This window comes from Ictalurus punctatus, chromosome 2, assembly GCF_001660625.3.
Source record: "Ictalurus punctatus breed USDA103 chromosome 2, Coco_2.0, whole genome shotgun sequence".
Classification (NCBI taxonomy): Eukaryota; Metazoa; Chordata; class Actinopteri; order Siluriformes; family Ictaluridae; genus Ictalurus; species Ictalurus punctatus.
In genome coordinates this window covers 32,198,281-32,225,549 of record NC_030417.2, presented here as the reverse complement: position 1 = coordinate 32,225,549, position 27,269 = coordinate 32,198,281, and the positions used below count along the sequence as shown (strand labels likewise).

General features: G+C 39.2%; 2 protein-coding genes across 5 annotated transcripts in view; one reads left to right on the top strand and one right to left on the bottom strand.

The window, feature by feature from the left end:
* Nucleotides 1-27,269, bottom strand: part of crhr1 (corticotropin releasing hormone receptor 1) — a 171,865-nt gene that overhangs the window by 75,961 nt on the left and 68,635 nt on the right. Inside the window, exons 4-5 of the mRNA XM_017462266.3 lie at nt 25,295-25,414; nt 13,910-13,995 (exon numbers count right to left, since the gene is read on the bottom strand). Of these exons, the coding sequence (XP_017317755.1) occupies nt 13,910-13,995; nt 25,295-25,414 (206 nt within the window). The remainder of the gene's footprint in view (nt 1-13,909; nt 13,996-25,294; nt 25,415-27,269) is intronic.
* LOC124629284 (uncharacterized) lies at nt 17,778-23,553 on the top strand. 4 transcript variants are annotated; one of them, XM_053675642.1, is made up of 4 exons: nt 17,778-17,889; nt 20,237-20,268; nt 20,797-21,008; nt 21,210-23,553. In XM_053675642.1, exons 3-4 carry the CDS (start codon nt 20,836-20,838, stop codon nt 22,975-22,977), a joined length of 1,941 nt encoding a protein of 646 aa, XP_053531617.1. In that variant the 5' UTR covers nt 17,778-17,889; nt 20,237-20,268; nt 20,797-20,835; the 3' UTR covers nt 22,978-23,553. The 4 variants fall into 4 exon arrangements, with proteins under 4 accessions (XP_053531617.1, XP_053531620.1, XP_053531610.1 ...); XM_053675645.1 differs by having other exon boundaries at nt 17,782-17,889; nt 20,242-20,268; XM_053675635.1 differs by having other exon boundaries at nt 17,782-17,889; nt 20,242-21,008.

Sequence of the window (27,269 nt, the reverse complement as noted above, 5' to 3'; positions counted from 1 at the left end):
ATGGTGTTTCAGCAATGTATTAGTTTAGGGGTGTGCACACTTATGCAACTAGTTTATTGTAAGTTTTTTATTTTTCCACAGAAAATGCATGACGATTGTAAGCAACCTCTGATTATTTGGCCAGCTGGATTTTATGCAAAAGGTGTCTCCCAGTGTTTTGAAAAGTTCACAATTTTTTTGAGCCATAGTGTTTTGAAACTCTCAAATTTCTTTGCGGGCACATGCTTTGTGTACTGGAAAATGAGCTCACTTATCATCTGCCCTGTGGTCCTACACAAATGACATTCTTGGATCCGAGGGAGCATATGCCGATCACGTAATGAGCAGGTCTGTATGTGCATGTGGGAGACACAGGGGCCAGCACCCCCTCCATGTGCCCCTATGCTGTGAACTCCTGCTGCACAAATACGTCACCTGTTTCCTGTGGCTCTTGCAAAAGCAGATCCCTGAGGTGGACCCTGCTGGTGTTTTTGGAGTGTATGTGGCATGACAGTGCCTTCAGTCCAGAAAGCTATTGTTTAATTGTGTGGACCTCTGTTAAAGGTCAATAAAGGTCAATTTAATCATAGACAAAAATATTTAAAGATTCAACAAACTACGGGCTACTTTGACATGACTAGCATTTAACCATTCTGCTTTTTTTTTCGGTGTCATGTTTAAGGATGCTACAACACATACAGTACACTATATGGCCAAAAGAATGTGAACATTTTTACATACCATCACACCTAGATGTGCTTGTTGAATATGCATTATGAAAACCATGGGTATTAATATGGAGTTGGTCCCCTCTTTGCTGCTCTAACAGCCTCCACGCTTCTGGGAAGGGTTTCCACTAGATTTTGGAGTGTGGCTGTGGGGATTTACCCATTCATCTACAAGAGCATTAGTGAAATCAGGTACTGATGTTCGGTGAAGAGGCCTGGAGTGCAGTCTGCATTCCAAATCATCCCAAAGGTGGTCAGTGGGGTTGAAGTCAGGGCTCCGTGCAGGCCACTTGAGTTCTTTCACTCCATCATTGGCACACTATGTATTCATGGAGTTGGCTTTGTGCATAAAGGCATTTTCATGCTGGACCAGGTTTTGGCCTCTTAATTCCATTGAATGGAAATTGTAATGCTACACCATACAACAGACATTCTAGACATTCTTGTGTGCTTCTAATGTTGTGGCAACAGTTTGGCATAGAACCACATGTTGTTGTGATGGTTAGGTGTACACAAACCTTTGGCCATATAGTGTTTGCTCATCTTATTGGTTGCACTTTTTCACGCAAAGCCAAGGCATCAAATTCAACGCCTAAGGATGTGTTGCCTGTAGCCAAGGCAGTACAGCCATCTCCATAGAAAAACAATGACATCACTTGTGCAAAGCAGTTTTTCCCACTTGATCAGCTGTAGGTGTCCTTACTAACCTCAAGTAGAAAACCCTATTTCTACCATATCACTATACAAACTGGTCTAAAATTCACAAAATAAATCCACACAAACCATACGCTGTGTGTTGGGCAGCATATCTTAGCTTGGGTCTACAAAAATGTATTAATACATTTTAAAAACATTAACATGTACATTCATTGGGCCTTGTTTATCAAGCTGAATGCAAACAGATTTATTCGTAAATTATTAGTACGGGCGTTTACGCAAGAAATTTGGTATTCATGAAAATCCTGTAGCTTTGGGAAAAACATTTGTATCCTATTCATGCTCCTGGGTGTGTGTAAATCAAATCATATAATTTGTGTGGATTACTGCACTGTTTTATATAGAGTACATGGAATATACAGATATTTAAAGCAGTAAACCGATATATACATATACAGATACAGCCACAGTATGAGTCACACTAGGACAATTTAGATCTTCTAGGCTCTTAATGGGAATATGCTAACTTAAATATGCCTTTGATCAATATCATAGTGTCATGTGCAAATTCTTGCTTGAGAAAAACACTCTTTTATGCCAGCAGGCCTCAAAGAGTGAGTGATGGAAATGACACTTATCAGTGAAAGAGATGTCCTGCATCAATTATCTTAAATACTCTGTATGTCCTTTCATCTTACAGACAGCTGCCTAAGGCAAAGATTAAACATGTGTCTGAGTCACTCTAACACTAGCAGAATCTTGCTGTGTGAAATAACAGAACTTAAACACATGCCACTGTCGAATGAAGCAATAGAGAATTAAAGGGACAATAAACACATGAGGCTGTCAGTATTAAACATGACATACTGAAAGAGAGGAAGACTGTGGATGTGTTGTTGCACTCTCTAAGTTTCCTGGGAACAAAAGCACAGGTACTTAGTGTGGTACTTAGTGTGGTACTTAGTGTGGTATTTAGTGTGGTACTTGAATGGTCTATATTAACTCGTGATCTCAATGATCTAAGTTGTTGAGGTAATGGACAGTGAGCTGTTAAAGCCACACCAAGCAAGGTAGACACGCTCCTGTAGACATTGTTATACACTCACTGTTCACTTTATTAGGAACACCTTTACACCTGCACATTTATGCATTTATCTAATCAGTCAATTATGTGGCAGCAGCACAATGCAAAACAAAATAATAAAAAAAAATCACACAGGTCAAGAACTTCAGTTCATATGCTCATCAAACATCAGAATAAAGAAAAAGTGTGATCTCAGTGACTTTAATTGTGGCATGGACATTGGCAAATTGCTGATCTCATGGGATTTTCACACAAAACAGTCTCTAGAGTTTACACAAAAAGATACAAAAAACAAAAAACATTGTGTGAGTGAAAGTCTGTGGAAACGCCGTGTTGGTAAGAGAGGTCAGAATAAAATGACCAGATTGGTTAGAAATGCCAGGAAGGATAAAGTAACTCAAATGACCACTCTTTACAACAGTGGTGAGCAGAAAAACATCTCAGCATGCACAAAACATTGAAGCTTGCAGTGGATGGGTTACGAAAGCAAAAATACCACATTGGGTTCCACTCCCATCAGCCAAGAACAGGAATCAAAGGCTATCATGGGTATAGACTCACCCCAACTGGACAGTTGTCCAGTGTCTGTGTTTCATGCTGCAAACCCTCTGCTCACAAGATGTTTTCCTGTACTTTTCACACCATTCTTTTATAAACTGTAAGAAGGGCATACTTTACAGTAGTCCCGACCTCTCCATATTTATTTGGAAATGCAAGTATATCAAATGTAAACAGTAAGTATACGTACACCTAAAATGTACTTCTCTCTGATTATTATGAGACACGGGTATACTTGTAGTAAACATGACTTTCGTCATGTCAAATCCAACAAAATTGGAATTTTGCATGACTTGAATTTGGAAGCGTACATGTCCTACCTTCCTGACATTTTCTAACAATGTTTATTCTTCTGACAATTAATTTTACCATGCTTACATGTTAGTCATTCAGGCCTGACGTGGTTGCACCAATCCAATATCCTAAATGAAGCCAAGCTAACTTACACACTTCATCATATTACTACCATTTAAAAAAGTTAAAACTCAGCCCATGCTACTATCTTTACAAGCTTTTCAATCTTTGCTTCCATTCTCTCATCTGGGGTCACACTTAATCCAGCATTGCATTAGCACCATGTCACTTTAGGAGATGGCTAGATCGCACTGGGCCCATTGTCATTGCTGTTGCCTTACCATAATCCTTGAGAGGGCATCAACCTTAGCATGTGTGAAAGTGCTTTTTTGTGTTTGGACAGCTCATGGGATTGGCAAAACAATTTTAGTGCTTACATGACTTGAGAAATAGAATAAGCACAAAGGGGTATAAAGAGTACCAAACCTGTAAAAAAAGGTTTCTATAATCAGAAAGCCCGAAATTCTCGTTCAAAAACTTCCTAACAATATATTATCAAAGAATTTATAGCAAATACAGTTCCTTTTAATAAATAAATAAACAAACAAACAAATAAATAAATAAATAAATAAATTATATATATATATATATATATATATATATATATATATATATATATATATATATATATATATATATATAAAGAGTAGATAGACTCCAGGGAAAACAAAAAGCAGCTGGTTGGAGAAAAACATTTAAAAAGATTGTAGGGTGTGATTAAATAAGGAATCAAACACCTCAGGGCATGCTTTTATAGAAAAATAATCAATAACCGGGTGGCATGATGCTGCCTGATGCAAAGCAGACTTACTGTCAGCACCCCAAAGTTTTCCATTAACAGCACACCCTCAAGAACAACACAGCATACGTTTTATCCATTTATAGTTATGCGTAATGTGGTGGACTGTGTCAGAGAAGTCAGTTCTTGTTGTAACTTGTGTTGTAGAAGCTATAAACGGTTGTTCCCTCACCAGCCTCTCTCATTTTCTCTCTCTTTAAGTTAATAAGACAAAAAAAAATAAAAAATTTATTCTGCTTGCCATGTTACCAAGAAACCAGGAAGTATAAAGACTCTCCTATATGAGAAAACATAAAATGATCAACTCTTGAGTGCTGACACTGGAGCCTAAATTCTAAATAAAACTTCCTTTCACAGAAACTTTAATATAAACCTGTGATTTGTCTTGAAGCTACAACTACTGACAGAGCTTCTTAAAATTAATCGACACCTCCTGACCAATCAGAGTGGACTCATTACTCAAGTGAAAAACTCTTTAAACAAACAAACAAGCAAACAAAAATACTCCCTTAGCTGAAACTGAAGAGGAAGTGAAGGAGCACAAACCAATCAATGACCTGGTTAATTGGATCAGGAGCACAGCTGTGACATACATTATCTTCTCATGCAGTAAAACAGCATACATATAAAACATAACGCATGTTGAAATAACTCTCACACTATATTTGGATGCTAAAATACATTCTGACAGCTTTAGTCAGAACATTTTTTTCAGTAGCTCGGTATTTTGCACGGGTTTCATGCTAGAAGAATGACATTTCAGCTCAGACACTATCTGTGAAGGTTTTCTCAGTTCCATCAAGCATGAGAAATGTGCAGATTTATTATTCTTGATACCTGTTACACATTTTTAACTGACAAGGTGCAAGTGCAAATGCTGTAGTTGGTGTTTATTCACAGATCCAGTTATAAAAAAAACAAAACAAGGCCAATGTTTCTACCAGACACCCCAAGCCAATCAATTTTCTGCCATTCAAAGTCAAATCCTTAAGTGTTCATTCGCACAATACAAATAGAGCTCAATCATAATAGAAGATGACTTGGTTACAGATACATGTTTTTTGTTGTTGTTGTTGCTAGTGTATTCTGAGAATAAAGCTGTTCAAAGCAAGTTGTACAAGTTCTCTGATTTGATTTTTCACAGCTGCCAGCAAAACATTTAGTTACCTAATATAGTGTATTTTGTCACCAATAATACCTGCAATTTTTATGTAAGATTTTCTGATAGTATAAAAATAATAACTGCACACATTTTAACTCAGGTTCTGAGAACATACTTTAGCCTCCAAAGACAAATCCTAAAGATATCACCATGGACAATATGAGAAACACATTTTTATTGCTTTTAACTGGGTAGAAAAAGAAGAAAACCTTTATCGTCATGAATACAAGTACAATATAGTCAATTTCATTTTTCCTTCATAGATCCAAGCTTGTTAGTAAGGTCAGTGCACAGGATCAAAGAGTGGCTTAATGGTCTTATTCAAGGGCGTAACATTGGAAGCTTGGCAGTGTTGAACTGAACTCAAACTTACAGCATTTTGGTGAGTAGCCTACAGCCATTACTCTGCCAATTTGAAGTTTCAGCTCAAAGGATTGAATTTCTCATTCTTAATGTGATATAAACTTGCTCTAATATCTTGTATGCCAACTCTTGTGCCTCTTTCCTTTGAGCAGATTTTAGATCACAGTAGTGATATTCACCAGTAATATATATTTTGGGGTATGCAGTGGCTTTGTTGTGCTAAAACCTGGAACTGATTTGGGAATAAATGCCATGAATCTATACATATTAGGCAATATAATATATTTTGATAAATGATTTAACCATAAAAAATAAAAAAAATTAAAAATTGTGATCGTATAAGTATTTACCCACATTGCTGTGAAACCTAAATGAGTTCAGAAGCTACATAATTAGTTAAATGTACACTGAAAAAAATGTGTAATTTAAAAACTCATTGAATTTACTCCACTCAAACACATACATTGGTTCTACGTGAGTGAATTGAGTTACATTGACACAATTCGCTTTCATATATCCAATATGATTTCATCATGTATTTTTAAAGCTGAATCAAATTAAACTCCACACTCTCACCTGAGCTGAAGATCAAACCTATTTTACTGATGTCCTGCAACAGTATCATTACTACTGCACTATTCTCTTGCACATTTTAATTGTGCTCATTTAATACTATAGTTAAGAGTTCCCATCAGTGCCAACGTCTCCTTGTAGGATTTCATAATATAACTGGTTCAATCTAGTTTCATTTAAATTCAACTTAGTATAAGCAATGAAATCACGTTTTGAATAGAAACGTAATATTTTATATAAACTAGAAGTAATATGTTCTCTTAAATCCTGATCGACCACGTATTCCATTCTTTTTTTGTTTTTCGCAATTAAAGTACTATATGATCTCAAAAAGAATACATGTGTTTCTGGAAGTCTCCAGAGTTTGTTAGAGATCATATCTAATCAAACAACATCAGGAAGGCCAAGGGCATGTCGAAATATTTCTGGGACAAAGTTCTGGAAAAGTACCAATAATGGTTTGGGTATAAAAAAAAAAAGCCTGAAATTTGAACATCCTGTTGAGCACCATTTAATCCATTACTAAGAAATGGAAACAATATGGCATGACTGCGACTGACTGGATGGCCTACAGGAGGCCATCCAACAACAATCCATTAGTTAGAAAAGCAACCAAGAGCCTAAATGTGAAGGAACTGTAGAGATCCACACCTCAGAGCTGTTCACAGGACAACCATAGCATCCACTTTGATATTAAGGGCTATTTTGTGTATTCCTGACATACAGTATATTCCCAGTTAAGTCCATTTCAGTTCTAGATTGAATGCTAGAAAATGCTAGTTCTAGAAAATGCCAAGGAGTTGTGAAACCGTATACACGGCAGTCTACATGCCACTTGTAATGTATTATTTACTGTAGTCAAATAGTAAACGGAGGTACATTTTCCTTTTTATCCTCCATGAAAGCATGGGAGATGCAAACAAATGGACTCATCTGTAAGTAGTTTGTCTGGCTGGAAAATTTGAATCATTGTGTCTACTATGTATTTTATTTGGTCATTTTCTGCCCATTCTCTATAAGCATATCAATAATTACAGAAACTTTAGTTGTTTGAATTGTAATGCCATTGGCCTTAAAGCCACTGACATAATCGTTATTGGTTCCAGACTAGCTACACTCTGGTGACAGCATAAATCAGATGGGCTGAGAACCACTTTTTTTTTTTTTTTTTTAAGGGGAAACAGGAACGGTTCCAGATTACATCAACAATTTGTAGGTACAAAAGTGCTATGTCTGTACCTATTCAGTAGGCAATCATAAGTACCTCATAATACACCTCCTTTCAACTAGGAAACTACTTTTAGTTAAGTTCCCCTGAGCAGAACCCATGCGATGGTGCCTCTTTACTAAAGCACGAACACTGTAGCGCAAGCACATGAACATCCTTGGAATCATATGTGCCAGTGTTGACAGTCTTACTTCATAGTACTGAATAACCAAGTTTATTCAAATTCAATATACAAAATGCAAAACAAAAAGCCTGAAATGAATTCCAGCGTGCCTAATGTAGTAAACAAAATCTACAATTGTCCTGCAGCTGAGTTGTAGATAGTTCCCAAGCTTTGAAATTATTGTGTATTCATGCAGTGTCTTCATACAGATTTGTAGCCATGAGATCACAGCTAGCATTTGTTTATTAAAGGGTTGCATTACAGATTGTAAAAAGTCATTAATCAACATTTTCCCTGATCTTTTCAAGCACCAAAAAAGCAGTTTGTATTCATTAACAGATCATTACTACTTGAAATAACAAATAAAAAACTCTTCTTCTTTTTTTTGCAAGTTTGAGTAATTTTTACCACTGTGAAATACCAGCATAATCCAGGTTGTACATAATGTATTTGTATTGCAATACATTGAGGTTTGGGCAATTAAATGGACCAATAATAAATTCATTAGTAGTCACACAGGGCAAGTGGAAGCTCCAGTGTTCTGCCCAGTCCTATGTTTTGGTTTTCAGGAAATCTGACCATGGTAAAAATGGGTAGCTAATGATGAGCTAGTCAGCTACTTAAGTGCATTAATGTTAGGGGTGGAATGACAGTAAGATCTGGATCTGGAAAAGGCAATGATTAAAATGGATCAAGATTACAATAATAAAATCTAATATTATATAAAAAAAAGGACAGACGAGAGGTACAGTGCCCTCTGAAACTACTGGAACGGCAAGGTCAATTAAATTGCTTTTGCTGTAGACTGAAGACATTTCGGTTTGTGATCAAAAGATGGATATGAGAAGAGAGTTTAGAATTTCAAGTTCTATTTCCTAGTATTTATATGTAGAAGTGTTAAACATAGAACATTTTGTATCAGAACCACAATTTGTAGGTGAGCAAAGAAACAAAATAACAGTCAATGACATCACCAACAACCTCCCCAGGGCAGGGATGAAGGTATCACAATCGACCTTTCGAAGAAGACTTCAAGAGCAGAAATATAGAGGCCATGCCTGAAAAAGCAAACCACTCATCAGCAGTAAGAATCGGAAAGCCAGATTGGAATTTGCAAAGAAATACAGAGACGAACCACAAAAGTTCTGGAACCAAGATTAGTGATGGAAAGGCCAAAGTGTGGAGAAAGAAAGGATCTACTCATGATCCAAAACATACGAGCTCATCAGTCAAGCATGGTGGAGGTCGTGTCATGGCTTGGGCTTGCATGGCTGCTTCTGGAACAGGTTCACTAATGATTATTGATGATGTAACTCATGATGGTAGCAGCAGATTGAATTCAGAAGCTTACAGGAACATTTTGTCTGCTAATTTACAGAGAAATACATCCAAATTAATTGAGAGGAACTTTATCATGCAGCAAGACAATGATCCAAAGCACACTGCCAACTCAATAAAGGACTTTTTCAGGTGGAAAAGTGGAAGGTTTTAGACTAGCCAAGTTCATCACCAGACCTTAACCCAATTGATAAGCATTTCACTTCCTGAAGTGGAGAGAAAGAGAGAAAGCCCCCAAAACAAACAACTGAAATAAGCTGTAGTAAAAAGCTGGAAAAGCATCACATTGGCTTATGAATTGAAATCACATTGTATCGTATCATAGCAGATTCAGTGGTATTGTTGAATATCCAATTGTTGCTTTGATTGTATTTAATTGTATTGCATTGTGTGGAAGCCTGAGGTTCCATCTGTAATTTAAACAGTGTCAGGCTAGTGCCGATAGCAGAGTGGGACTACAGAACCCGTCAGCCACTGCACACCACATGTTCACGTTATGCACCAAAGCACAACGAGCACTTGTATTGAGGTCATGTTTGCATAGCACTCAGTGTCTAGCAGCTGTTGAAAGTAGCATCTTTGCTGATTGTCTCATCCATGCCATGTTCATCTTAATCCCATACTTGCCTAGTTTGTGTTTGTTACATAGTCTTAGTCTTTGCTCACATGTGTTTCACTATAAAAAAATACTCTGGACTTCCATACATTTCCAAACCATCCGTGACATACAAATAAAAGAAAAGAACAGTATTCCTATGGAGATGATTGTGTTTCCATAGACCTTACCCTCTCCTCATGAAGTGATTATTTATGTTTGCGACCTTGACACAAAGTCCCCAAGTAGTTGGCGATCATTTTGTTTGAGATATTTTTTGTCTTCACATCACAAATAAAAAAATATTATATGAGTCTGGCCAGTGTCTTTACTTTCTCTCCATGTGTTTAACCGTGAGGTGATAAAACAACAAGAAGTAGTCTTTCTCTACTCGTCTGCAAATGAAAAAGAATTAGCCTGGACACATAATCTGCTCTGAAATAGTGACAATAGTGATTCATTTCTTTTTATTTTATTTTTTTTTTATTTACCCTAGAGTGCTGATCTAATTCTTCTTATGTTCTTCAGGACACCTGAGCAGAGTTTTTTTTCCATCAGCATATAAATGTATTTTTAATTTTTTTTTATGTGCTATTTATTTAATACATTTGTTTATTCAAATAATAATAAAAAAGCAAAATTTTCATGTTTATAAGAAGATATATCACAGAAATATACATTGATAGGTTTCCATACTGGAGAAAATTTTGAGAACAGAAACAGACAAAAATAACCTAGCTGATTCTCCAGGGACAAGCTGGGACACAGCCATGCAATCAGTTCACCCATTTCGGCAGAGGGGAACATTTTCCAAATATTATTTTGCTCTGGTGAAGCCAAAAGTGAAAGAGGATTTACTGCCTTTTCCTCCTCATATGAGAATGTGGATGCAAGCAAACATATTATTAGTTCTTAGTTTCTGGACCAAAATCTGACACCAGCCTTTTGTAAATCACTCAAAAAAGCATCTACAGTATGTATGTATGTAAGCCTATACTGCCTTTGATTATAATTCTCTCATAAATAGCATCCGAATGTTCAAAATAGATTATTAATGTATGTTATGTAGCATTAGTTAATATTTTATGTTGGATCTGGCAAAATGCTCATAATTGAATTAAGGTAGCCTGGGATTTCGCAATAATGCTTCATTTCTGTTATTCTAGAACCTATCCCAGAGGATTTAGGGCACACGTGACTTTGGACACCCTGGACCAACCCAGTGCAGGGCACAATCACACACTCACACACTACAGACAATTTGGAAATGTATGCCTACAATGTATGTTATTGGACAATGGGAAGTTAAGGTTGACACGCATCTTGCATGCTAAGGCCTGAGATCACATTTTATACATATTCAATAAAGCCTGAAACAACAGCTCATACACAACATAAAACACAAATAAAACATCTTATACTAGTCAATTAAGTAAACAGGAACCAGATATGTCTTCCTGTGCCTGTGGCAATGGAGCATGATGAAACATGTGAAGAAAAAAAATGTTTGCTCAATTAGTTAGTAGCAGAAGGTAGTCTACTGTAGTCTAAAATAGACTCAGATGGAAATAAAAGTGCTGTAGATGTTTATCTTTGATGCACTGCAAGATGATGTAAAATGCGAGGCCCAGCTGGTGTGTGGACAATTAAGTGAGCATTTTGTGCTCTGCAGCAGTATTGGGGAAGAGGACTCAGTGATCTATAATGCCGTTTCAGCAAAAATTCCTTTTGTATTATTGCTCTCAAACTTTCTTATATAGGAAAGCTGAAGAGATTGCTTGAAATTCACTGCTCCAAAAAACTCAGCATTTGCTGCGTGGGAAGAAAAAGGGACACGATTTTGCAAACAACCGCCGTCTATCCCAGAATGGAGATGATGAAAACCCAATAGGTATGTGTAATGGCCTACTACACAGAGTTAATGGCAGTTGAAGCCTACCCTCTTGCTATATAACTGTCAGTGTATGCATTATTGGACCCTGCCCAATCTAATACTGCGGATGCTGAATGGTTTCTCGGTTTAAGAGGCTCCCTAAAGACAGCCTCGTGCTGTGCCTGCTTAAATGCTCACGTCGACAGTGGATAACCAAAGAGCAGATAGCAGAAAGTGGAGGACCTATATATTATTTATTTTCTCTTTTCACCACTCGTGTTACAATAGAGGACAGCTGATAAATCTTACAACCAAACAGTAGCTGTGCTCATCTTCACTTACAGATGGGTAATATATTTGCAATACTTTCTATAAGGCCCATATTCAAGAACCATTATAACTGTACTGTGCATTGTTTTTAACTTTTTACTCAGGTCAAATTTTGAGTAGCTATAAGTAGCTCTACTAGAAAATGTCATTTAAAAAAAAAAACAACAGCTACTCAAAATTTGACCTGAATAAATATGATAAGGATACCATAAGATACAGTGGCTGAGGCTACATCCACATTAATCCAGATAAACTTGAAAACGCATCTTTTTCTCTATGCTTCGGTATTCCATCCACATTGAGACAACATTTCTGTCCAGCGAAAACGGAGCTTTCTGAAAACGCTCTCCCAAGAGTATAAAATCTGAAAAATATTAAAACGTATTTTTAGTCCTGTGACTCATTCATGACAGTGGACGATGTTGTACTGCAGTTGCTGTGCCTGCTATCCAGTTTGATAGCTTTGTTAAAGATTAAGGTCACTTTGTACAACCTTCACATTCAGTTTTAAATAAACGCTTGACGGAAATGACGTAGGCCAAAGCGTCTTACGTTTTTCTGCATGCACAGTATAGGTATGTAAGCGTTTTCAGACATTTTGGTGTGGACGAGCAATTTTTGGAAAACATTTGAAAATGCCAGTGTAGACGGAGAGGGTAGTAAAACTAAGATCTATCCGGATTCATGTGGACGTAGCCATAATATGATACTTTTTCAATATAGCAAAAATAAAACATGTGTGTCTTAGGTTTCCATTTTCACTTGATTAAAACGTTCAACATTATAATAGTACAAGAATTGAAAATGAACGATGACAGTGTTTGCATGATCTGTATACTCTTAGCGCTTTTAGAATGTAACAAAATTAGATGTAACATGGCTAATTAAACATTAAGCCTTCTGGCCAAGTTTTTGCACGGTTGCCAGGTTTTGCTTTAACCGATTGAATTTTTTCCAACCCCCAAACCCCCAATGTTTCTTCAAAGCTATCACAAGTATGTGTAAAAACGGTGAACCTGTCAACCCTGGTGGTGTGACTCTCAGGGAGATGTATCTAAAGTCACACAGTTCTCTGGAGCTCAAATGTGCTTTTGAACCATGGATTCTCGACTATACTGAGTAGTACGATGGCATTTTAGGGCCACTGTTTGAAAAAATAATAATACAAGATTTCGAGAATAAAGTTGGATTATTTTTGAGAAAAAAGTTTTAATATCTGATATTACAAATATAAGCTACAATATTTTGAGAATAAAGTTTTAATATATGGAGTAAAATGTAATATCTGATATTACAAAAAAATATATATTTCATGAATATAGTTGCAATAGTTTGAGAATAAATAAATGAAGTCACAATAAATGATAAAATGGTAGATAGCAGAGCAACGTTCGTTTGTTAAAATGAGGGACATTGAAGTTTTGGTGAAGTTATTATTATTATTTTTTTTGCTGAAGAAGAAATCACAGGCATTCGTCATCTTCAAGGCTATCAGCGCTTACCACATGAAAGCCTTACAACTTTATTCTCGAAATTTTGATTCATTTTTCTTCATCACACATTATGACTTTTCCTCCAAACTTTTTGCTCAAAATCTTTATTTCTTTATTTTTTTTAAACACTGGAGTCTGATATCTGTTCCCAATCACTGCAGTGAAATTCTTAAACCTGGACTGAATCAACCAAGAAAAGCTGTCTAAATGCTTCAGAGGAAGACCGTGTGTATCTTTATGTTTTCATCTACATGATGTCAGTGCAGAAGCAATGGTACAGCTGTCTCATATGATAATATGATTAGTCTGCTAGAATATTAGCATGTGATAATGGTATGCACAGGAGAATGGTATATGTTGTTAAAAACCCTGTAGCGTATCCTGATTTGATATAAAGAGGCCGATACTTTTTCAGAAGAGGGAGTGTGGGCTTCATTAAGTTTAAATGTTTATTACACCTCATGTAATATAAGTGGTATATTACAGCATTATTGCATCGTTAAACCCCTACTACTTAAAAGTAATTTGTTTGTACTTTTTTCCACCCCTTTAAGAAAGAATTATTTATTAACACTGGACTAAAGACCTGTATATTTGTGTGACAGTGGAACCCATTGTGCGCATAGCCTTACCTCTTCATTGAGAATTTCCTGACACTGAGAATAGTTCCCCTTCTTCGCCCATGTTCCATTGGCGAGGCATTCTCTGTAGACGTTATCTGCAAAAATCAAAAAGATAAAAGAAATTTTCCATAGTTAGCCATTTCTAGATTTGTGGCAGTACATGTCAGCAAGGAACAAACTGCTAATATAATTCTGAAAACAACAAATACAACTTTTTTGTTTCAGTAATATGGACAGCATGTCGAAATCAATTCTATTCAGTTTTATTTGTATAGTATTACAGCTTGATTGAAACATTTACAGTTAGATCCCTGATGAGCAGGCCATAAGGCAAGAGTGACATAGAAAAAGTTCCTGAAACAACACGAGGAAGACACTTTGAGAGAAACCAGACTCCAAAGGGAAGCAGTACTCTTCTGGATGACACCCAGATTATAAATCAGTACAGTATAGATGTGGAGAAGAGTAAAGACAAACAGTATTAAGTGTGTTGAGGATGTTCAGTACTAGTCTATTATGAATAAAAGTCCTGGGATGAACACAGGACAGTGTTTATGATAACAGCAGCAGCTCTTAGGTACAAATCTACAATATCCGGGTGAGATTATCCACTGAGACAAGGGTGAGGCTTTGGATGAAACCTTTTTGGAAGTGCAAGTATTTAGGGTATTCATATGGGACTATGCAAACAGCACAAGGTGATTCACAGAAATACAGAAATTTACCTTTTTACTACCTTTTTACATTTTTATTACACTCAGAACACAATATGTTTGACCAGAAGATAGTATGTCTAATATAATATTAGACAGGACTGGTATCAGGCCAGCATACCAGCAAAAAAAAGAAAAAGAAAAAAAGAAAAGACTTTGGATAAGAATTTGATTAGGAAATGCTTACACATAAAGAGACTTGATTGTATTTTTCTTTTGTTAGCATTGATTTTTATTATAGTCATACTTTTTTCTTTATTATATTTGCAATGTAAGTGATTTAACTGAATTAAAAACCTCTGGTTTTGTGTAAGTTGTGTTTTTGGCTTTATATGTTTTATATGTTATGTGCTTCAGTTAATATGTTGATGCATGTTGATCCAAATCGAACTTAATTGGCACCAATTAATCAAGGTTAAAAACAGTCAAACAATCAGGCAAACAGAGCAAAAAAAAGACAAACAGGATCAAAAACAGAGAGAACAACAGGGTCTAAACCACAAACACAATCAAAGTCAATTATTAAAAACTATTATACAAGATGGAGCTGTTTAAATAAAGTACTTAATGAAAGTGAGTGAAAATACACTGAATATGGCAGCCATGTTTGAAGGCACCACAATGAACATGTTGAACTGGGAGTTAAAAACAAACAAACAAACAAAAACAACAACAAAAAACTTCAACAGCAACTGTATAGCCAATGCTTCCTGCAAAGATTGGTGCCAAAATCTTATACCTCTGACCACATTAAAGCGATAACAAGTCAACAGGCTGATTCATGGCGTTAGATATGCACCCATTTCAAATTAGATATGAGGGTTGCAGATTGCTTTTAAATATGCTCAAAGCAAGGGGTAAAATTTGGAGGAGACTGCATTTCAGTACACATGCGGTGCTAAAGCTGTATGAAGAAACAAAAGCAAAACTTTCTCAAGAGATAACCGATAGCTGGACATTGCGAGTAACAGAGAGTGATTTTACAGTAATGCTACATAACTGATACAGGATGAAATAAATTCATTCTCTTCATTCTATTTAAAAAAAAGAATTTGGTTTGTGTATTCCACATATTACATGAAGTTACATTTACAACTTTACTATTTTTCCACCCAAGAATGTTGTATTAGCATTGTAACTGAAAATGTCCTGTATTTCTTAGTTACTTTATTCCTGCTGGAGTACAGGGTCAGTGTTTCAGAGGTAATGCTAACTTCAAGCCCAGCTGCAGGCTAAGTTGACATCCTGTCGCTAAAGAAGATTTATGCTTCTGCATCGCTCCAGCAAACATTCCAGGCGGGCTACGATCAACATGTGACCTCATGATATTCTGAGCGCTTTTCAGACAATGCATTTGTATTCGATCTAACGTTAAAAATAGCACAGAACAGCTAACACATTCTATACCCACGCAGGTAAGCTGATACTGAAACCACTACCCATTACCCCACACCTCCAAGACGCCTCCTGTGGTGTCTTCTGTTTCTGTAAATACATGTGGGTTTCCATGGAAACTTTTAACTTAGCATAGCAAGTGTGGGTGAGAAACCAATGTGTTGCAGTGACAGCTACAAAAAATTTTTGTGTGTTAGAATGTCTTAAAAAGAACCAGTGAATGGAGTGATAGATGGAGCCTTGGGATCACTTTGAGGTACTTTGAGGTTGCACAGCCCTTTTGTCAGAACAGCACTGCATTGGGGATTTTGTCAGAATAGCACCGCATTGCATCTCTCTCTCTCTCTCTCTCTCTCTCTCTCTCTCTCTCTCTCTCTCTCTCTCTGTTCTTCTATGTGTCATTTGTAAGCGATACTTCTGAGAACCACTTGAAACAAACTTCACCATGCCTGGAACATTCATGGTTTTTCATTGGATGAGTACAGCTGTCCCTCAAAAAAGCAGCAGTAGTAAACAAGAAAGGCACTCTTAAAAAAAAAAAAAAGTTCCCCAAAGGGCTCTTTGGATGACTACCAGTTCGAGTTTAATCAAAAGGATTGACTTGGAACTTTTCCTAAGGGGAAAGTTATAAGGATTGACAGTATACACAGAAAAAAAGCCCCTGATGATCCCTATAGGGTGACATGCCAGATTTACAATATATACATGTTTAAAAAGGAAACAGATTATAAGAACACACACACACACACACACACACACACACACACACACACACACACACACACACACACAGCAATTATTAGGCTAACCACCTAGTAGTATGCAGCTAGTAAGTTAGCATTGCTGAGTATATAATAATTTGCAGCTATTTAGGAGTACTGCTATGCCTAGTATTATGCAGATAGTTAGCTAGAACTGCTAAATACCCAGTAATATGCAGCTAGCAATGCTGACTACCTAGTAATTATTAGCTAGTGTGATAGGAATGCTAACTGCCTAGTAATATGCTTCTAGTGAGCTAACAGCCTTGACTCAATCAGTTGTTTAAAGGCTTTAGCAATCGCAGCCAGTTTTTTTTGGCAGTTAGTTAATGATAAAGCTCATGGTGTACAGGCTCTCATGCTGTAGTCTGAGCTCTGACATCTAATTGTATTAAATGTATTTACTTTGTAGCTCTTAAATTTCATTAGCTGTTGACAGGATTTATTCAGATTTCAGTCTTTGATGCCATCAGACTTCTGTGTCATGAAGCCATGTCCAGAATTGGGTCTAAAAATGAATACTTTGGATATACTCCACTCTGATCTACTTAAAATCTGATCAGGTATCCAATTTTTGCTGTGACATTATCTGAGGAAACTGATACGGTGACATGTTGGGCCAGACACTTTAAGAATGTATTTAGATAAGCTGTTAGTTAAGTACTATTTAGATGGGACTTCAGGACATATCTCTGTTAAATAATATTTCTGTAGTATGTCTATAGTAATTGTGATTGATTTGCATGGGGTTAGTGATTTCCATAAATCATAGATGTGGGAGTGTCCTCATACAATACATGGCTCACATATGATCATCACTTTAAAAATTCCATGCATGCTGCATACACCTCATTTTATTACAAACGGATTATTTTGCTCTTTATTACAAGCACTTGTTGTAGGACTTGCGGCCATGCAAGTTGCACCGGTGTCATGGCCCCTAGGGACAATGCCATCTTTGGCCACTAGAGGGCACCCTAATTGTCATTGCAGAACTTCTTCTTCTGTTGTCTCTCTCCATTTCTTTTATAATCATAGCCAGGCGTTTGTTATTTTCCCTGCTGGATTAGTGCTCTATTTAAGTTGCTTGTTTTTCCTCCTCAGTTGCTGGAGCATCAATGTAAGTCAGGTTACTTTAGTGCTTGGTTCCCGTTTGTGGTTTTTGAGTCACTGTGTTTTGATTATTGACTACTTTTTTCTTAGCGTTTATTTTCTGGTTATTAAATTACAGATAATCCTGGTTACTAGTGTGTCTTTTTGGTGTGTTTGTTTCCCTGAGCCTGTTTCCCCGAGCCTGTTTCCCCGAGCCCGTTTACCCGAGGCTGTTCCCTGTGTTCTGTCTTTAATAAAGAAGTGGACTCATGACAACCTGATCATTAATAGGTCACATGAGCATAATATACATAAACTATACCTGTGCTAGGAACCCAATAACTTAACACAAATCACTGCTTCTCTGTCAAGCCCTTTTAAACACCATGTGTATTTTATTTCATGTATTTTTAACTTGGTCAATACTTGGCTCTAGTCTGGTTTCAGTGGAAGAATGTGCAAGCACTTCCCTCATTTTCCCACAGGATATATTGGAAACTTTACCGACATGTCAATACAGGCAGGAAGTACATTACCTGGGGTTATTTCTAATAGTCATATTATACACAGCCATTTTATACAGCATAATCTTTCTAGATGTGTATATGCACACTCTGAAAAAAGTTACTAATATATTGGTTTTGGATGGGATGAAAATCCCAGAGACACAATGGTAATAATGGCATTACCCCACCTCCCAATGTACACCTAATCTAATCCAAATAGGGATTTATTCAGTCCTGTTCTTCAATAAGGAACAGTTGTATTAAGTTGATCTGATCGAGCTAGCTTTGTGAAAAGCTTAAAGATGTGTACAGATGCTGATCTGATGTGGATAAGGATATGCAGCACTAAGCCTCCTGTCTTTCAAAGATAAAAATACATCAATATACAGTTTCATTTTTGGTATTCATATATTGTTTGCTCTGTAATAACAAATGTCTTATTAAGGAAATTAAGGAAAATACACAGAATGGTATAAAACACCCAGAGTACTGCAGAAGTACAATGTATTCCGGATATTTGGGCTAAAAGAGAGGACATTGCAGCATGGTGGTGCAGTGGGTTGCCCAACACCAGGTTCTCCATTTTGTTCCTGAGCTTGTTTTACTGTCTGTGCAGAGTTTCACATGTTCTGTGTCATGTAATGTTAGCAGTATAATTATTCTTAGATTCTGAAAGTTGTATAGTGCCCACTAGGTCTTAGTGTAGCTAATCCACCTACTGGAATGGTTTTGGGAGGTGGGTTGTAACCCGAGAACCCAGAGGAAACCCTCGTAGACCCATGGAAAATATGCAAAACTCTAAAATCTGAGTTTAGGATCAAACCTAAGCTCATATATGATTAATATGATAATATGATTCTAATATGATTCTAATGAACATTCTAATGAACATAATATGATTCTAATGAACATTTTAAATAAAGATTCCACAATTTATGTACACTGACCTGTTGAGATATTTTTTTAAAAAATAGCTTTTGTCAGCAAGTACGATGGGACCATGATAGCTACCACTGTAGAATTGTGAACATATTCATTGCACTTAAAAAGAGCCAAGGTAGCGTAGTGTAAACCCAGTCCTCAAACCAATGACACAACAAACTTTAAATCTGTGAAAGCTGTAATGCGCGTACGTGAATCATCATGACTGCACAGCTCACAAGAATATGAACACTTATTAGCAAGTAATTACTCGGTGTGAGTGAAAATATGAACTGCTGATTAAAGTGATGCATTACCCACTATGCATTCATCAGAAATGTGTCTCTGTGCTGTACCACCCACACACTGTTCCTTCTTCTCACACAATCCACACACCCTCACACACACACTGAATAACATCTAGAGAGAATAGATTACAGTAGGCAAAGCCCAGTTGAGGATTTACAATGGGTTATCATTTATTCCTGTAGCTGGGCTATCTTACTGCTTGGAATGGAGTGTGTGTGTGTGTCTGTCTGTGTATGTGGGGTGGGCGAGTAGGTGTGGTGTTCTGGGCTTGATGCCCGAAGTCGGCTCCTTGATTGCTGCTTCATTCATCTTGATTCTTGTTGGCGTGTGTGTGTGTGTGTGTGTGTGTGTGTGTGTGTGTGTGTGTGTGTGTGTGTGTGTGTGTGTGTGTTTGTTTAGCATTTGAGCCAGAAGCAGAAAAGTAGTACTTCAGCTAGAACATAGTAAACAGCTATATATCATGCACTAAAGCTTGTCCTATAGCACCTCATCCAACTTTACCTAGATTTAAAATAAATAAATAAATGAAATAAATAATTAAACGAAATAAATAATTAAAAAAGCATTCAGTGAGTTTTATTGAGCTTTTTTTGTTTTGTTTTTAATATGATTGTGTTTCTGTTTGATCCACTCTCCCAGCACAGCATGTTATTGGCCTGTTCTCTGGTTGAGTAAGTTCTTCATTAATTTACCTTTTTATATCCTCTGTGTATCATTTTTCATTGCAAAGTCTTACCATGCTTTGGTTTTTATTACGTGCGCATCTTGATTTCTGTTTGTCCTTGTTTTGCATTCCCCTGGTTTAGACCCTAGTCCGTTTTCCTGGGTTATCATTATGGACTACTTTTGTTGAAAGTTACTTGCCTGTGTTGTGACCCTGGTATAGACTTTGATTTATGGCCTGTGTTTATGCATATTTCTACACACGGTAGTTTACAACAATGCTTTGATTAAAATTGTTATTGTTGGCAAATTGCTGTAGTATAAGAGGAAATAAATGGTTTTTGAGATGTGCTGTTATAGAAAATAATAAATTTTCTTCTTGCATGAGTAAATTCTCTTCAGATTAGTCTGAATCACACCATAGTGTTGTTGATTATTTGCCGATAATAGCACGCCCCTTGTTTTTTTATTTCTTGCTTAATTGCAAATGAACAGTCTTGTAAACAGGTCTGACAATGATCTCTTTGACATGTGAGATTTCGCAGCAACTAAAAGAACCCCTAGGAGGCAAAATCATGGGAGAGAATCATTTCAAAAGCCAACGTGGGCAAACAGCATCAGCGAAGAGGTTCAGTGATGCAATGAACTGCATTGAACTGCAAAAGAACTTTGATGAACTCCAAAATGATGTCAAGCACCTTCCAAGGCTTCCACAATCACCGCATTTAAACATTATTAAACCTGAAAGGTAAGTTAGCACATACTCCAAAGTTAAGTGGATATGTCCACCTCCTTCATTCCTCAAGGTTTTCTTCTTTGAGAATCTTCCACCACCCCACCACAAAATATTCAGAACGATGACAATATTCCAAGAAGGAATAGAGCTGTACTGGTGGGAAAAAGTGGCCCTATTCCTCATTAGCGCCTTGATATTAATATTTTATTACAGGTTCATGATGTCCCGATTTTTTGGCCCAGCTCACAAGTGGGCACAGCGAGTAGCAGCCATGAGACCCCGGGTACTGGAGGACAGTAGGCAGTTTTCGGACCTGTTTCTGAGGGAGTTTGGAGAACCAGGGCAGAGCTGCAACTTGGATGAGCTGCTGAAGGGAGTTAATGTGGCGAACAGTGCTGATCTGAGGTCCAAGTCCAAGTCAAGTCTCCAGTCTCTGAAATCCAAGTCAAGTCTCAAGTCCCTGAGGTCCAAGTCCAAGTCAAATCTCAAGTCCCTGAGGTCCAAGTCCAAGTCAAGTCTCAAGTCCCTGAGGTCCAAGTCAAGTCTCCAGTCTCTGAAGTCCAAGTCGAGTCTCAAGTCCCTGAGGTCCAAGTCAAGTCTCAAGTTCCTGATGTCACACCCAAGTCTACTGATACGGCCGACCAAGTTCTGCTCACGCCCAAGACTACTGACCCGGTCGCCCAGGTTCAGTCCACGCCCAAGTCTACTGACCCAAACGCCCAAGTTCAGCCCACGCCCAAGACTACCGACACGACCACCCAAGTTCTGCAAAAGCCCGGGTCTGCCAACACAAACAGCCAAGTTCTGCTCACGCCCGAGTCTGCCGACACGCACAGCCAGGTTCTGCTCACACCCGAATTCTGCCGACACGCACAGCCAAGTTCTGCTCACGCCCGAGTCTGCCGACACGCACAGCCAAGTTCTGCTCACGCCCGAGTCTGCCGACACGCACAGCCAAGTTCTGCTCACGCCCGAGTCTGCCGACACGCACAGCCTAGTTCTGCTCACAGCCGAGTCTGCTGACACGCACAGCCAAGTTCTGCTCACGCCCGAGTCTACCGACACGGCCGCCCAAGTTCTGCCCATGCCCAGGGTTCACCTCGTGACCTCAGAGCCCCAGCCTGAGATCTACGAGGAGATCTCAACTCCAGAGCTGCAACCTTCCTGTTCAGCTGTGGATGTCGCTCAGTCTTCCTGTTCAGCTGTGGACGTCGCTCACTCTCCATGTTCAGTTGAGGTCTTCGCTCAGCCTCCCTGTTCAGCTGTGGACGTCGCTCAGCCTCCCTACTCAGCTGTGGACATCGCTCAGCCTCCCTGCCCAGCTGTGGACGTCGCTCAGCCTCCCTGCTCAGCTGTGGACATCGTTCAGCCTCCCTGTTCAGCTGAGGTCGTCGCTCAGCCTCCCTGTTCGGCTGTGGTTGTCGTTCAGCCTCCCCGCTCGGCTGAGGTCGTTGCTCAGCCTTCCTGGTCCATGGCGAACATTGTTCCCCCCTCCTGCTTTGAGGAGAGCTACGCTCCTCTCCCTGGCCGCACAGAGACCCATGCTCCTCTCCCTGGCCGCACGGAGACCCACGCTCCTCTCTCTGGCCTCACGGAGACCCACGCTCTGCCTTCATGCTCCACCAAGGACATCGCTCAGCCTGCCTGCCCAGCTGTGGTCGTCGCTCCACTTTCATGCTCCGCCGAGGAAGTAGCTCAGCCTGTCTGCCCGGCCGTGGTCATCGCTCTGCCTACCTGTTCAGCTGAGGAAATCGCTCTGCTTCCCTGCTCTGCCGTGTACGTCGCTCTGCTTTTTTGTTTTGCCAAAAACGCAGTGCAGTCTCCAGGCTCTGCTTGGGACAAACTGCCCAGGGGGCCGGGGCCGGGGCCGCCAATGGAGATGGATGTTTCATGGCACTCCGGGAGGAGTGCCCTTGGGGGGGGGGGGGGGGGGTTTCCTGTCACGAGTTCCCCTTTAAGCAGCTCGCTGTGGAGCATGTGAGCGCGTGTGCACGAGCAGGTGCGCGAGCACCTGCTTTTCCCTTGTGGACAATCGTGACATTTCGACACGTGCATTTGTTTATGTTTCTGTCATGTCTCCTCCCCGTTCTGTCATTGGTTGTAGTTTCACGTGTGTCTGAATTGCCCTCAGCCGTCAGCCATTACAACGCTGATTATCTCCGCATATATACCGCGCACCTCCCAGCACACAACGCGGAATATTGAATGAGTTATAGTACATTAGTTTAGATTCCTTATGATAGATAACCACAGTCAGTCCATAGTTTCATGTTCATGTTTCATGTTTAGATTCATAGTCATAGTTCATGTCATGTTTCATGTTTAGGGTCGTTTGTTAAGTTCACGCTGGTTTCTCTGTTACCAGTCCCTCGTTGTTGATTATGTTTCATGTTTGGTATATCGACCCTGTATCCCATGACCACGACTTTGATTCCTGCCTTGCCTCGTTTATGCCTGTTTGCCGATCATCTGAACTTTGCATGGTACTGGATTACGTTTTTGGATCACGTTCTGGATTTACCTGCCTGTGTGTCTCTCAATAAAACTGTTCACACTGCGCTTGCATCCTACCTTATGTCCGTTACATTACGTCACGATACGTGACACCATACAGATATTAAGGGTAGAGCAGAGAGCAAGGAAAAGTACTCTAATCCTACTGCAGCAGTATTCAATGCTAGTCACTATCATAATCTGAATTTGGATCTTAACCACTAACTATGCGAGGATCCCTCCATCTCACTGAGAGAAAGGGAGACTGCAGGATCTGAATATTCACCATGCAACTACTATGTGAAACTCTTTTAACAAATTGACACTTCAGTCCACAGGGAATATGGCGTTTAGTATTACTTCAGCAATATTTATTTAATTAATTCCCTTTTCCTATTTAAATGAAACACTTATGTACACTGAGACACACACACACACACACACACACACACACACGTAAAGTCCCTCCACCTGGGTCTCATCAGTCACACAAGCAACCACAGCTATTTCCGCCCTTATCTACCCGTGCCAGGGACACGGGCATCTACAATGGTGTGCGTAACTGCACAGTTCACACATACAGACACACAGCAATAACTCCTCTGGCTGTTTGGCTTCTGATGCAATCAAAAGGTCAAAAGAAAGGTCTGTCTTTCAGCTTTTTGCTAAGTGATGTACCAGCTATATGTTGTGTGAAAGTGATACGCCTTTTTTGGGCTACTTTCAGTACTACTGTCCTACAGATGTACTAATATACTGTAAGATATAAAGAAAAAATGCAGCATATGAGACTACTTTATTTTTTAAATGATAATGTAAAAATGATAGATAGAGGCAAAATTTCAAAGCACGTAAAAGCTTAAAGTAAAGAATGAAAGTCTGACCAAAATTAGTTTTTTAAACAAAAAAAGCAAATAAATAAATAAATCCAAACAAACAAAAAATGTTAGCTTATGAGTTTGAATCTGATTTTAATTAAAAAACAACAAGCAAATGAAACAAAATAACAATAATAAAAAATACATTTATACTAAAAATATGTGTAATGGTCATTATTGCTTGACATTGATAAATGATCTTGTGGTTTAATTTGATATTCATGGAGTGAATAAAACTAAGGTTAGGGTTAGTTTTAATAGATTAGTAGATAAGTGCCATTCTTGTGACATCTTCAGGAATATTGATCATTTCCATTCAACTCATTGTTTAGTTTGAATTATAAAAAGATTAAATATAAATTCATAAACAAACAATATATAAAACTAATATTCTTAGACTCTGACCTATTTGTACTAGCATTGAGATCTGTTTCTGATTGGCACTTTGTAAATGTAAATGCATGACATCTAGATTTTACATTTGCTTATGAAACAGTTGGCATTTCCATACATTATAGGATGACAAATCATATAAATTTAATGGTGCACTTATATAGCGCTTTTATCCAAAGCACTTTACACTGTGTCTCATTCACCCATTCACACACACACTCACACACCAATGGTAGCAGAGCTGCCATGCAAGGCGCTAGCATGCCATTGGGAGCAACTTGGGGTTCAGTGTCTTGCCCAAGGACACTTCGGTATGTGGAGTCATGTGGGCTGGGAATCGAACCGCCAACCCTACGATTAGTGTACAACCTGTTCTACCACCTGAGCCAATCTGTTAAAATATTGATTTTAGGTTGCCAGAATTAGTGAATTGGACTCAACATTGCCTTGATTATCCTGTAGTATGGTACTAAAAGCACTTAATGGATAGAATGCATAAATGATGGTTCATTTGTTAATTGGTGCTGGACTCACTGGTGGTGTTGTAGCGGACACCCAAGAAAGTCTCAGGACACGGACGTGCTACTATTTCCCCTGCGTTGCTCCTGGGCCAACACGTCCCGATGCCATCTATAGATATATTACAGAACAAACCTGTTTGAGAGAGAGAGAGACAGAGAGAGAAAGACAGCGCAAGTCAGTGATTTATGGTGTAGCCTAAACATTATTTATGAATGCCCCTGCCTATGGGGAAATTTTCCCATTTTTTTTTCCTGCAAGAATGTCATTCTCACAAGCATGTAATTTAATTCATCTGCGCTGTTGTGTATTTTCTCGGCACTGGACTAATGCATAATGCATAATAAAAATCATGTGATTTAGATGTTGGCCAAAAACTCAGTACACTAAAAGTCATGATACAAGACAACAGTACACAAATCACTTTCTTAGAGCTATTCTAGATACAGTTTCCTTTTGTGTGTGTGTGTTTTCACTGACACCAATGCATTTTCAATGCCTTCATTGACCTCCTTTTTTGAGAGCAGGTTTTTTTCCCTTCCATTTAATCAACAGTGATCTTGTCCTCTGCCTTTCTATGAGTTTAAATTTCTCCTTTCTCTGTACCCAGTATCTGCTACGCACAGCAGAGTGTGAAATACCTTTTAGTTCAGAGCTGCATCTTATATAACAATGTTTCCGGTACAGTTTCAATGGGGTGAGTTTCGTGATTGGTTTTTAATCATTTGCAGCTAGTACATCTAATAAGATTCCAGGTCGAATCTCAGCACTGCTGATGGATGCTTTGTGTGTGTATTTAGCAAGTTAAATGCATTAATATTGTCACGATTCGCCCTTGAAGCAGCGTGCTCTAAGCGCGAATGCGCGAGCACCTGCTTTTCCGTTTTTGACTGTAATGACATCTGGACACGTGTGTTTTGTTTATGTTTCTGTCATGTCTCCTCCCTGTTCTGTCTCTGTCACGATTCCCCCTTGAAGCAGCGTGCTCTAAGCGCGAATGCGCGAGCACCTGCTTTTCCGTTGTTGACTGTAATGACATCTGGACACGTGTGTTTTGTTTATGTTTCTGTCATGTCTCCTCCCTGTTCAGCTGAGGACGTCGCTCAGCCTCCCCATTCAGCTGAGGACGTTGCTCAGCCTTCCTGCTCCATGGCAACCATCGTTCCCCCCTTCTGCTTTGAGGAGGCGGACGCTCCTCTCCCTGGCCGCACGGAGACCCACGCTCCTCTCCCTGGCCTTACAGGGGATGTCACTCTGCCTTCATGCTCCGCCGAGGTCATCGCTCAGCCTGTCTGCCCGGCTGCGGACGTCGCTCCGCTTTCATGCTCCGACGAGGACGTCGCTCTGCCTTCATGCTCCGACGAGGACGTCGTCCTGCTTCCCTGCTCTGCTGAGTACAGTGCTCTGTTTCCCTGCTCCGCCGAGGACATTGCTCTGCCCTCATGCTCTGACGAGGTCGTCGCTCAGCCTCCCTGTTCAGCTGAGGACGTCACTCAGCCTCCCTGTTCAGCTGAGGACGTCGCTCAGCCTCCCTGTTCAGCTGAGGACGTCTCTCCGCTTCCCTACACCGCCAAGAACACCGGGCAGTTTCCTGGCTCTGCTTGGGACATTCAGCCCAGGGGGCCGGGGCCGCCAATGAAGTGGGATGACTCAGGGCACTCCAGGAGGAGTGCCTTTGGGGGGGGGGGGTGTTCTGTCGCGATTCCCCCTTGAAGCAGCGTGCTCTAAGCGCGAATGCGCGAGCACCTGCTTTTCCGTTGTTGACTGTAATGACATCTGGACACGTGTGTTTTGTTTATGTTTCTGTCATGTCTCCTCCCTGTTCTGTCATTGGCTGGGATTTCACGTGGGTCTGAATTGCTCTCAGCTGCTAGCGGTTTAGACACTGATCATGTCCGCATATATACCGCGCCCCTCCCAGCACACAAGGCGGAAGATTAATACTTTAGAGTTAGTTTAGTTCGTATCATGGTCATAGTCACGGTCCATG

Bases quoted from the DNA above. Each gene is read 5' to 3' on its own strand.
- LOC124629284 (XM_053675635.1), top strand. From the start codon at position 20,776: ATGATCTCTTTGACATGTGAGATTTCGCAGCAACTAAAAGAACCCCTA. The intron at 21,009-21,209 runs GTAAGTTAGCAC...ATTTTATTACAG, and splicing joins AACATTATTAAACCTGAAAG to GTTCATGATGTCCCGATTTT.